Source organism: Elephas maximus, chromosome 17, assembly GCF_024166365.1.
Source record: "Elephas maximus indicus isolate mEleMax1 chromosome 17, mEleMax1 primary haplotype, whole genome shotgun sequence".
Taxonomy (NCBI): domain Eukaryota; kingdom Metazoa; phylum Chordata; class Mammalia; order Proboscidea; family Elephantidae; genus Elephas; species Elephas maximus.
The window spans coordinates 28,465,385-28,479,031 of NC_064835.1; the positions used below are offsets into that span (position 1 = coordinate 28,465,385).

A 13,647-nucleotide genomic window follows, 5' to 3' on the forward strand; every position below is an offset into this window, starting at 1 on the left:
AGAAATAGTTTAAACTGAGAAGAATGCATTCTTTTGTGGTTACGAGAGGGGGGAGGGAGGGAGGGTGGGAGAGGGATATTTACTAATTAGATAGTAGATAAGAACTACTTTAGGTGAAGGGAAGGACAACACTCAATACAGAGGAGGTCAGCACAACTGGACTAAACCAAAAGCAAAGAAGTTTCCTGAATAAACTGAATGCTTCAAAGGCCAGCGTAGCAGGGGCGGGGGTTTGGGGACCATGGTTTCAGGGGACATCTAAGACAATTGGCATAATAAAATCTATCACGAAAACATTCTGCATCCCACTTTGGAGAGCGGCATCTGGGGTCTTAAATCCTAGCAATCAGCCATCTAAGATGCATCAATTGGTCTCAACCCACCTGGAGCAAAGGAGAATAAAGAACACCAAAGACACAAGGTAATTATGAGACCAAGAGACAGAAAGGGCCACATAAATCAGAGACTACATCAGCCTGAGACCAGAAGAACTAGAAGGTGCCTGGCTACAACCAATGACTGCCCTGACTGGGAACACAACAGAGAACCCCTGAGGGAGCAGGAGAGCAGTGGGATGCAGACCCCAAATTCTCGTAAAAAGACCAGACTCAATGGTCTGACTGAGACTAGAGAGACCCTGGGGGTCATAGTCCCCAGACCTTCTGTTAGCCCAAGACAGGAACCATTCCCACAGCCAACTCTCTAGACAGGGATTGGACTGGACTATGGGATAGACGATGATACTGCTGAAGAGTGAGCTTCTTGGATCAAGTAGATGCATGAAACTATGTGGGCAGCTCCTGTCTGGAGAAGAGATGAAAGGGCAGAGGGAGTCAGAAGCTGTCCAAATGGACACAAAAAAAGAGAGTGGAGGGAAGGGGCGTCATGTCTCATTTGAGGGAGAGGAACTAGAAGTATATAGCAAGGTATGTGTAAGTTTTCATATGAGAGACTGACTTGGTTTGTAAACTTCCACTTAAAGTACAATAACAATTAAAAAAAAAAACTTACATCAAAGATAAATGGCTTACTAGAAATGCCATTAGTGATCAATCATCACAGGTCTGCAGACTCCCAGCAAAATGTTCTTTCCGTTATACACACTGCCTCTGTTAATAGGTGCTAATACCTATCCCTCCTACTCTATGCTAAAAGAACTTGATTTCAGAAGGAAATTTGATGGATGAGGTACTCTGAGAGGGTAAGGAGTTGATCGGAGAATCTCAGTGCTTGGATTGAGTTGCAAATTTCCACAATCCTAACTGGAAATAATCCAGTAGGTAGAAGACTCATAAACTGAAAGGGCCCTTTCAGAAAGCCAAAGGAAACCTTGAAAGAAGAATAGAAACTGTGTGAACACATTACAGTTTAATCTAGAATGTCTGCTTCCTTTACTATTATTCTAAAGTCACTATCTTCAAACAGAGGACAAAGCAAAAACCAAACCGAAACAAAGAAGTGAGAAATTAAATGCTCTAATAGTCTTGCAAACCCAAGCTCCAGGCTTAGAGATTTGCCTTTTCAATAAGCCTAAGAATGTTCTGAAAAATACCATTCACTTTATAACATCCTTTCTTGAAATGTGGCAGAATAGGAAATTAAATTCAAAGACTTCACAACTTTGCTCTCCATTCTAATATTGATTATTTTCAAAGGAACCAATTTCTTCATGCCTGAGGCTTCTGGCTCTCTTCTCGACAAAGATGGGCTCCCCACACTGGTCATAGAAAAGGAGCATTATATATTTTACAGCACTTGAGCCAAGACTTCATTCCACCCAATCCTTGTCTCCCATCCGCAAATGTCAGACTCGATAAGTTTTAATGAATATATTGCTCCTACAACTAAAGAACATGCTGTTAGCCCACTTCATTGTGGAAGATTTCTAGTATCTCCAGTCAAAGTACCATCAGCTGACTGAATAAGTTTGGGAGGCTTAGAATGCCAGGATTGGCCATAGATTTCCACTGCCTTACCCATGGTGAACCTGCACTAACATTCATAGAGATAGATAACCTAAATTGTGAACAGAACTATCCAGATTCACAATATAAATTTGCTACATATCAAATCGTAGGATAATTCTAGGAAGTGGGAGCACAAAGTAAACAGTCCCTACCCTTGGAGGACAGATTTCTGGTAAGGTAAAAAGGAGTTCTGAACTGAGAATCCAAAGTTCTGTCTTCATCACAGATTTCATATCTTTCCCTCTCTTTCCACCCTGTTTCTCATCCATAAAGTAAGAGCTAGGTGAGCTTGTCTGACTTTGGCATTGCTCTGCTTTGCTCTCCCACACATGGAACTGTGTTTAGTTTATAAAAGCACTCAATAAATATTTGTTGGATGTATGAATATATCTCAAAGAGTCATTGAATTACGCTGGCTAAAAGTGCTGCTTCTAGAATTAGAAAGTCTTATTTTGAGTGCTGGTTCAATCCGTCCCTAAATATATAGCATTGGGAGGAAGATACTGGACCTTACTCACCAAGGCTGTTTTCTCCTTTGTGAAATTGAGATAAGAATAATAGCATCATAACCGTAAGAATAATGATTATTATGGTGAAGACTATATGTAACAAAACAAGGTCAGCTCAGTGAGGACCCCAACATCTATTAATTATCATACTCTGCTGTGGAGAGGCTAGAAAAGAAACTTGAGCTCCAAGAGGGAACCTTGTGATTGGTTCCACTGAGGCATGAAAATCACTGACCTATGGTGAAGGAGCAAGTTTTGCTCCCTGTAGTGTAAAGACTTGTGACCATAGCCCTTGGCTTCTTTTTTCTCCTGCGCAGAATGGACAAACCACTCTTGTTGGCCTTCTCCTTCGTCTGTGTCACTATGGGTAAGAGTCACAGATCTGAGGAGTGGGCTCTAGAGACAGATCTAGGGAGCCCCAGGAAAACTCCACAAGCCCAGTTGGTGTCAATGCAGGGCTGAGCTTGGATCACATTTATGAGGGAGAGGAAGCCAACCTTCAGAACACTCTCTCTGCCTTCTCTGCTGAGGTTGCTTTCCTGTTCAACAACCTACAAACCCCCACCAAGGGCTCAAGGCTCCACAGCTACCCCCTCACCCTGCTTCCCCTCTTCTGTACCTACCATTTCCCATAATCGAAAACCCTAGCAAGAATTTTGTTAAAATCTCTTTTTCATTTTTAAATCTACATCCCATTTCCTAAGGGAGCTTACTAGTCTATAATGAATTATTTTGCAGTTTGTTTTATTGCCAGATAATGACTTTTGATACCCTTTTCAAGAACTTTATATTAGAACAAGTGATTCTAGGAGAGAAAATTCTAGATGTTCTGGGATCAGACAGATTAAAAAAGAAAAAAGGCTCAGTCACTGATAACTTCTCTGTACCCTTGGTTGCTCATCTGAGAAATGGAGACCAAGGTTTTTGGGAGGCTTAAATCAGATACAACGTGAGAAAAGATGGGCCAAATGATATGCATAATAAATGCTACTTCCTTTTCTCACTTAGATACAGCAGTGGGAGAGGTTTTTTAAATGAAGGCTGTATTTTGATTATTTCACTCCACAATACCCTGAAAAGGAGTCACTAAGTGTGCTCTAATTCATGAGGCCTTTTACTTAGGTTCAGAGTCCCTGAGTGTCTTAACACTTGATAACATTCTTGGCTGCTAACCAAAAGGTTGAAGGTTTGAGTCCACCCAGAGTCACCTCAGAAGAAAAGCCTTGGCATCTACTTCCGAAAAACCCGCCATTGAAAGGCCTATGGAGCACAGTTCTACTCTGACACACATGGGGCCACCGTGGGTCAAAATCAGCAAGACGGCACCGGTAGTGTTACTATTACGTGATGCCTGACATTTGGGACTCTTTTGTATTGTAATTTGTTGCCTAGATATTGTGATATGTTCTGTTATTTTGAACTATTAATTGAACCTAAGTAACTACAAAACTAAGCCAGTTTGCAGTCAAGCCAATTGCGACTCACAGCGCCCCCTTGTGTGCCAGCATAGCACTGTGCTCTATAGGGTTTTCTTTTAAAAAAAATTTTTTTTATTGTACTCTAGATGAAGGTTTACAGAGCTAACAAGTTTTCTCATTAAACAATTAAGACACACAGTTTTGTGACATTGGTTGCTAACCCCACGACATGTCACCACTCTTCCCTTCTAGACCTTGGGTTTTGAATTACCAGCTTTCCTGTCCCCTCCTGCCTTCTCATCCTTGCCACTAGCTGGTGTGCCCATTAATCTCATTTTGTTTTATGGGCCTGTCTAATCTTTGGCTGAAGGGTGAACTGGTCTGGTCTTTTGTGTGTGCGTGTGAGTTAGATATTGTTCTACATTTTTCTCCAGCTCAGTCCAGGACCCTCTACTGTGATACCTGTCAGAGTAGTAGGTGGTGGTAGCCAGGCACCATCTAGTTGTGCTGGACTCAGTCTGGCGGAGGTTCTGGTAGTTGTGGTCCATTAGTCCTTTGGACTAATCTTTCCCTTGTGTCCTTGGTTTTCTTCTTTCTCCCTCGCTCCAGATGGGGTGAGACCAGTGTAGAATCTTAGATGGCCACTCACAAGCTTTTATGACCCCAGACACTACTCACCAAAGTAGAACATAGAACACTTTCTGTATAAACTATGTTATGCCAATTGAGCTAGATGTTCCCCGAGACCATGGCCCCTAGAGCCCTCAGCCTCCATAGGGCTTTCTATGGATGATTTTTTGGAAGTAGATCCCCAGGTCTTTCTTCTGAGGCACCTCTGGGTAGACTCGAACTCCAACTTTTAACAGCCAAGAGCAGTAACCATTTCCACTATCCAAGGACTAATAGCAACACTAGCTTGGACAAAATATTTTAAAGCCCTCACCCTAATTATTACACTTGTGCCTTTCACAGTTCCGTCAGGTTGGCCGGGCCAGCATTAACAACACCATTTTAGAGTTAGAGAAATCAAATGACATGGAGGGTAAGACTTCGTTCCAAGTTACCCTGGTTGAAAGGCTGAAGTTGGGACTAGAAATCTTTTATTCTCACAACAGCATTTTCTTTCCATTACTCTGAGACGAGGCGTTAGTGAGAACTCAAAGTATCCCACCACTAGCTCTTCATCCACCCACAACCCACCATCAGGGTCAGGGTTTTTCTAGCTCCTTCCCTAGTGCCTGTCTCTCCCCTGGGCTCACACCAGCCCTGTGATCTCCAGCAGACACATCACTGAAGTGTTTAACGTGCCATCTTCACATAAAAGCAGACCGCTGTAGAAGAGGTTTTGGTGTCTGTACTGCTCAGGAGGATGAGATGTGCATGAGTTTAAAGATCTACAAGGGTAAGTTAGGAGGTCGGGGAAGCTGTCGCGGGACCCTTAGAAACATTTTAGGAAGGTGTTATAGGATCCTTAGAAACGTTTTGGGAGGATTGATCAGCAAGAAACTGAAGTGGTGCCTACATCTCAGACTGAGGCTATCTCTGGACAGGAACCAGAGCGTAGCATGCCCCTGGGCACAGGTAGCTCTGGTCCCCGTACGTGCACACAGAAGACCTGGGAAAAGGGGACGGGAGGTGGAAGGCGGGGGTTCCATCCTTAGTGAAACTGACCAGACTGATTTTGATTCTGAAGGCACTAAAGCAATAGCTGCTGATTTTCCAGCAGGAGAGAGAGTGAAGCGGGTGTACGGAACAGAGGGTTATCAGGGAACTCAGGCAAACAACGCCCGCAGCTGGCCAGCGAGCTCCGCGTCTACCTTCCCGCTGCTCCGGGAGGAGTATTACCTGGGAAGCCATGTCTACACCTGTCCTGTCACCTGGTTACATTTGTACTCACAGAGCTGCTGCCAGGTTTGATACGTCTTTGAAGAACATAGATCACTGGCTTATTTTTCTATTGTTCTTCTCTGCCACAGATAACGAGTTCCAGCTAGCATATATGGAGTGTCAGAAATTCTGCAAAGCCCAACAAGTTAAACGCAACGGTCGGACTTATGTGCATAGTTGCTGTACCAACAACTATTGTAACAGCAAAATCTAGGATATTACCCCTCCTAAAGTCTCACTTGAGGAGGCCATTGATGCTTCCCACCCTTCACACTCTGTTTGCCTTTGCTTTCTTTCCCTGTCCTGATAGTACCTCTGCTCTCTCCTTAATTCAGTGTCTTCCCTCTTGCCACCTATATTCAAGGGATAGTCCTGGTGCCTTCAGCTTGGCTCCTACCCTGGTCAGATTTCTCCTATTACAGGGACTAGCATTTTCACACTTCAAAAAGCTTGCCCCAAATAGTTCCTTGAGATCAAGAAAGAGAGACACAGTAGAGTAAAATTTTAAACAGGGCTGTTCTAGAACCCTAGTGGCACAATGGTTTTGATTGGCTTAGATAGTGGCCTAAAAATCCTTCATCTTAAAGATTCACAAATATTTTTATATAAAACACCCATGTATCACTACTGTACTTAAAACGGAAACAACAAAATAGGTGTTGGACTCTCAAGATTTTTCTCTATGGCCACAAATTATTTTCATCAGTGAGCTGCATCTACTTCAAACGCTGCCATTGTAATGTTCTTGGCATTTGCAAAGTATGTCCATGAACATCAGTAGTAGGAAACAGCATTCATGCCCTATACACAGTCACTTTTATTCCTGTCAAGACATACATTGAAGATACACTGAACTCGTTTTTTCCTCTCCTTGCTTAATCATCTTCCTGGTGGTGCATAGTCAAAAGCTCAGGCTACTAACCAAAGGCTGGCAGTTCGAATCCATCCACTCCTTGAAAATCATATGGGACAGTTCTACTCTGCCCTATAGGGTCACTATGCGTCGGAATCAGCTCAAAGGTAACAGGTCTGGTTCTCTTGGACCCTTTCCCTAATATTTCTCTATTCCTTTCCTCCCTTACCACTCATCTCCACTATCAACTCCCCAGGATCCATGCCACTTCTATACAAATTCTCCGTCTTCTGCATACCCAAGACACTTTACAGGTGCTTTTTTTTTTTTTTTTTTTTGAGACACTCTCTCATAATCAATCATTTCTCTCATTGTCTACTTTACCCCAGTACATTATGAACTACAGCAAAGACGTGTGCCATGTCTTACTCATATCCCTTGCATTTCCTGGCTAGTGAATCTTTATTGTGTTTAATTGAACAACCAGTGAGGTTGATGGAATTTTTCTTGTCCATCTGTTAAGTTTGCAGGACTTACATGAAGCCTTATGCTTTTATTTGGCTGCATACCTTTTTTGTCGAGTGTACTGGAGAAATGATAGCCTCTACTCCCCTACCAGACAGGGAACATTCACATCAGTGCCAATATGTTTTCCTCGAAGGGATTATGCAAAGAACATTTCTTATTTTGAGATCCTTGGCATAGTGGTTAAGAGCTCAGTTGCCAACCAAAAGGACAGTAGTTCGAATCCGCCAGCTGCTTCTAGAAAACCCTACTGGGCAGTTCTACTCTGTCCTACAGGGTAGCTATGAGTCAGAATTGACTCAATGGCAACAGGTTTGGTTTTTTGGCAGTCTTCAAATGAAGGATCCCCAGTGGCACAAAGGTTAAGTGCTCAGCTGCTATCCAAAAGGTAGGCTGTTTGAATGCACCAGCAGCTCTGTGGTAGAAAAGACCTGCTGATCTGCTCCCAAAGAGATAACAGCTTAGAAACCTTTTCATATAGGGTCACTATGTGTCAGAATTGAGTAACAGCACACAATAACAGTCTTCAAATATTTTAACCAAAAAATTATCTTTGATAGGATTCTTCCAAAACTCATTAGCAAATTTTACTTCAAAATTCATAATCACCACTACCATTATATCAAAGTATTATAAAATAGGCCTAGAAGTTTGGAAAGAATAATCTGGCCCAGCCCTTTTAGAAATATCTGAAGGCACATGTTTTTCTACTTTTAATGATGATCCCGTAGATTTGTTTGTTCTCATTTTCGTCTACATAATATAAAGTTTCTCTTTCATCTTTTCTTTAACAGTTTTTCTCTAACAGCCTCCATTGGTTATTATCACCTAGACTCATTACTTCGTTATAGCTGAAAAATAATTATTTTCTTAATTGAAGTATAACTTATATATAATAAAACGTACATATTTTTAACTATTCAGTTTGATGAGTTTCAGCAAATGTACAAACCTGTATAACCTCCCAATTAAAACACAACATTTCCATCACTCCAATAAGTTCCTTCAGATATCCATCCACTCCAAAGATAATATTCTGACTTCTATCACCAAAGAATAATTTGTTCTTGCAGTTAATGTAAATGAAACCATACAGAAAGTACTGTTTGGGGTCTCCTTTCTTTCACTCGACATTTTTAAGATTCATGCATGTTGTTGCTTATATCAAAAGTGTGTTCTTTTATATTCTATAGTATGCATATACTACATTATACATATATAATTTGTTATTCTCTTGCTGATGAACACTGAGCTGTTTCCAGGTTTGGGCTGTTGTGAACAAGGCTACTATGGACATTCTTGTATAAGTCTTTTGTTGGAAATGCATATTCATTTCCCTTGGGCAGGTAATTAAGAGTGGAATTGTTGAGTCATAGAGAGGTATATGCATAAATTTAAAAGAAACTGAAAAATACTTTGTCAGTCCTACCAGCACGGTATCAGAGTTCCAGTTATGCCATATACACTTTGTTTCAATTTCCTAGAGTGTTGTCTTAGTTATCTAGTGCTGCTATAACAGAAATACCACAAGTGGGTGGCTTTAGCAAACAGAAATTTATTTTCTCATAGTTTAGGAGATTAGAAGTCCGATTTCAGGGCACTGGCTTTAGGGCAAGTCCTTCTCTTATGCTGGCTCTGGGGGAAGGTCCTTGTTTCTTCAGTTTGTTTCCTGGTTCCTTGGAGAGCTCCTTACAGCTTGGCATCAATCTCCCCGCCTCTTTGCTTCTCTTGCTCACTTGTTTAATCTCTTTCATATCTCAAAAGAGATTGACTCAAGATACACCCTACACTAATCCTGTCTCATTAACATAACAAAGACAACCCATTCCCTAATGGGATTATAACCACAGGCATAGAGTTAGGATTTACAACACATATTTTTGGGGACACAATTCTATTCATAACAGGTGCCATAACAAAATACCATGAAGTGGGTGTCTTATAAAACTGAAATTTATTCTCTTACAGTTCTGGCAGCTAGAGCTTTTAATTCAGGGAAGGATCAAACTACCTGTTCCAGGAAGCAATTTTTCCTTGTTTCTGCTAGCTCAGTAGCCCGAGGCATCTTTTGGAGTTCCTCGGTTTGGAGATGTACCTTCACCTGGTGTCTATCTTCCCTCTGTGTGTAACCCTCTTCCTGTCGGCTCTCCCCTTTTATAACATGCCACTCAGAAGGGATTAGGACTAGAACCTACCTAACTCCACTATGACCTCATTTATCTTAAATGATAACAAAATAAAAAAACTGCATTTCCAAACAAAGTCCCATTCATAAGTATAGGAGTGAGGACTTCAACATATCTTTTTGTGGGATCAATTCAATCCATACCATCCACCAACACCTATTATTGTCAGTCATTTCAATTTCAGTTATTTTAGTAGGTGGGAGATAGTATCTTGTATTTTCCTGATAACCAACAATGTTGAGCAACTTTTCATGCCCCAGGTTAGAATAATTCACCCATGTTTCCTTTTAATACTTACAGGGACTTAAAAGAACATTTAGATTCTCCATCAGAAATTTATCATTTTAAGAGATTGACCTAATTTAATCTATTTACTTATGGCTTCTTTATCCAGTTAGCCTAACAAAACTTATTAAAAAGTTCATATTTTTCCACACTAATTTGTGCCTCTTTTATAATACATTTCCATTAGAGCTCAACTATAATTTTGTGTATTTTGCTCTGTTAAATTTCTCTTTTTATTATCTATACCTTACAGCATACACAAACACACACACACACAAGTAAATTCAAACTGGATTATAAACTTAATGTAAAAGTAAAGCAATAAAGCTTCTAGAAGAAAGCCTAGAATGTCTTTATGACTTTGGGATAGGCAAATATTACTTGAACATGACCAAAAAAAACCCACTAACCACATTAAAATTGATAAATTAAACTTCATTAAATTTAAGAATGTTTGTTAATCAAAATGAACCACTTAGACAGTGAAAAAGGAAAGGGGGCATAGGTATGGATACTTCTCAGACATAGCCAAATACCTCACAGGATTGGATTTCTGGGTTTGAAGGATTAGGACCACAGCTTGGTGGGACATCTCAGTCAATTGGCATAATATAGTTCATAAAGTTATGTTCTATATCTTAGTTTCATAAGTGTTGTCTGGGGTCTTAAAAGTTTGTGAGCAGCCATCTGAGATACAATTACTGGTCTCTACTTGTCTGGAGCAAAAGAGAAAGAAGGAAAGCAAAGACTCAAAGAAAAAAAGTAGTGTACAGAACAAATAGTCTACATGAATCACAGCCTCATCTACCCTGAGAGCAGAAGGACTAGGTGGTGAGTGCAGAGCCAAGATGGCAGACTAGTCAGATGCACTAAGCCATCCTGCTGCAACAAAGACTTGAAAAACCAAATAAAACAGATACAGATGTCAATCCTGGAACCCTGAACCTTACATGACAGGATAAAGTATTAAATCGGAAGTCACTGAGAACAAGAAACTAAGAGAAAATGGAGAAGGAATAGAAATACAGAGTGGAGGTTCCAGACCAAAAGGCATGGCTCAGTGTTGCCATCTTGGAATAAAGCTAACAACCCCACGCACAGAAAGGCACCTCCGTGGAATTCCCAATAGGAGACAGAGGTACGGCACGGACACACCCAGGACTAGGTAAGACCATGTTTGCTGGCTGCAACTCAAGGAGAAGCCCATACTCTCTTATCTGGTAGAAACAGGGACGCACTCCTACAACCCCCACCCCTCTGGTGAACAGCAACTATAACCACCCCATCATGGCAACCCCCACTGCTGGGAAACAGAGTACAAATCACCCTATTGCCGTCCTCTATTTAGCCCACTCTGCCCCTGCCTCCACCCCTCCTTCTACCTCTCTCCTAAGCCTCACTGTCTGCGACCCCGACGGTACCCCACAGGGCCCTAGGCCCCTTTCTGCCAGCTCTGGACCCTTCCCACCACTGCCCATGGCTCCAAAGGGAACCAGCCTGGTCCCCAGACCCTTACTATTGGCTCTGAACCCCTCCCACCGCCACCCACAGCCCCAAGGGGATCCAGTCTGGACCCCAGCCACCTTCCTGCTGGTTCTGGAACCCTCCTGCCAACTGCCAATGGCCGCAAGGTGACCAGGCCTGGACCCCAGGTTCCTTCCTACCAGCTCTGGACCCCTCCTGCCACCCACAACAGCACCCAGGGGACCCTGCCTAGCCCCTATGCCCCTTCCTGCCACCTCCAGACCTCTCTCTGCTGCCCATAGCAGCCCTGAGGAGACCTGGCCTGAATCCCAGGCCCCTTCCTGCCAACTCTAGACCCCTCCTGCCATCCTGAAGGGACCTGACCCAAACCCCAGGACCCTTTCTGCCAGCTCTGGAACACTTCTGCTACCTGTCACAGCCCCAAGGGACCTGACCCAGAGACCAGGCCCTTCCCTGCCAGTCTCAAGAACCCCCTGCTGACCCCAATGGCCCTCTTCCATGGTGCAGACAAAAGACCCATCTCCACCCCTTCCCTTCTGCTGGACCTGCCCTGCTGCACCATAGTTAAGCGACCAGCCCTGAACACTAGGACAAGGTGGCAAGAACAATCATGCCCACAGTCAAGCAAACAACAAAGCATGCCCACCCTACCCACCCAGACATAACCAAACAAAACAAAAAAGTAGGACAAAACAAACAAACCTACAATCAATAAATAAAGAAAATGATACCTGAATGTCTCATAGACAGCAAACATATGAAAAATAGGACAAAAATGGCTCCAGTATGTGACCAGAATAAATTGCCAGTTGACTTTCCAGCAGAAGAAAAAGCACCGGAACAAACTGATAGGGAATTTAAAAGTGTAATATTCAGGGCACTCCAAGAGATTAGGAAAGAGATGAAGGAAAACGCAGACAATACCAACCAAAACATAGCCCAAATCAAGCAAAACACAAAGTCATAGAAGAATTTAGGAAAATAATACAAGAACAAAATGGCAAAATAAAAAATTAGAAATCATACAAAAATAGCAATTGGAAATCCAGAAGATAAACAACAAAATTTCAGAAATGGACAACATAATAGAAGGCTTTAGGAGAAAATCTGAAACAAGGGAAGACGAAGTCAGTGAAATTGAAGACAAATCCACTGATGCCACTTTGAGGAAAAATCAGAGAAAAGAATGAAGAAAAGCTAAGAACTACGTGGGCCACAACCAAGAGCAAAAATTTGTGCATGACTGGAGTTCCAGAACAGGGGGAGAAAATGGAAAGCACGGAGAGACTCACTGAAGATTTGCTGATAGAAAACTTCCCTAATATCAAGAAAGATGAAAAACTGACCATCTAAGAAGCTCAACGAACCCCACATAGGACAGATCCCAAAAGAAAGTCACCAAGACATATCATAGTCACACTCACTAAAACCAAAGACAAAGAATGCTGAGAGCAGTTTGAGAAAAAAAAAAAAGGTCACATACAAAGGGGAAACAATAAGACTAAGCTCTGATTACTTGGCAAAACCATGCAGGCAAGAAGGCAATGAAACAGGACCCATACCTCATACCACACACAAAAACTAATTCAAAATGTATTAAAGACCTGAATATAAAACCAAAAACTATAAAGATCATGGAAGAAAAAATAGTCAACACTAAACCCGCCAACCAACTCTAGGGGCCCTAATATATGGTATAAATAGGATACAAACCATAACTAGCAATACACAAACACTCAAAAAGGTAAGCTAGAAAACAGGCATCTTCTAAAAATTACACACTTACACTCATCAAAAGACTGCACCAAAAGAGTGAAAAGAGAACCTACTAACTGGGAAAAAATTTTGGGCTATGACGAATTTGTCAAAGTTCTAATCTCTGAAATCCATAGAAAAATCCAACACCTCAACAACAAAAAGACAAATAATCCAATTTAAAAATGGGCAAAGGATATGAGCAGACACTTCACCAAAGAAGACATTCAAGTGGCTAACAGATACATGAGGAAGTGCTTGCAATCTCTATCCATTAGAGAAATCCAAATCAAAATTACAATGAGATACCATCTCACTGAGACATTACTTGCAGGAATCAAAAAAAAAGAAAAGAAAACAGAAAATGGCAAATGTTGGAGATGGTGCAGAGAGATTGGAACTCTCATGCACTGCTGGTGGGAAGGTAAAATGGTATAACCATTTTGGGAAATGATATGGCACCTCCTTAAAAAGCTAGACATAGAAATACCATACTATCCAGCAATCTCTTTCCTAGGAATATTTTCTAGAGAAATAAGAGCCATCACACGAATAGACATAGGCACAGCCATGTTCTCTGCAGCATTATTCACAATAACAAAAAGATGGAAACAACCTAAGTGCCCATCAAAAGTGAATGGATAAACAAACTATGGTACATACACACAATGGAATACTATGCACAAATAAAGAACAATGATCAATCTGTGAAACACCTCACAACTTTGATGAATCTGGAGACTACTATGCTGAGTGAAATAAATCAATTACAAAAGG

The 13,647-nt window shown here is 41.6% G+C and overlaps 1 protein-coding gene across 1 annotated transcript; it reads left to right on the top strand.

Moving 5' to 3' along the window:
• The first annotated feature begins 2,794 nt into the window (after nt 1–2,794).
• Nucleotides 2,795–5,995, top strand: PATE3 (prostate and testis expressed 3). Its single transcript, XM_049856345.1, has 3 exons — nt 2,795–2,843; nt 5,174–5,296; nt 5,871–5,995. Exons 1-3 carry the CDS (start codon nt 2,795–2,797, stop codon nt 5,993–5,995), a joined length of 297 nt encoding a protein of 98 aa, XP_049712302.1.
• The last annotated feature ends 7,652 nt before the right edge of the window (nt 5,996–13,647 follow it).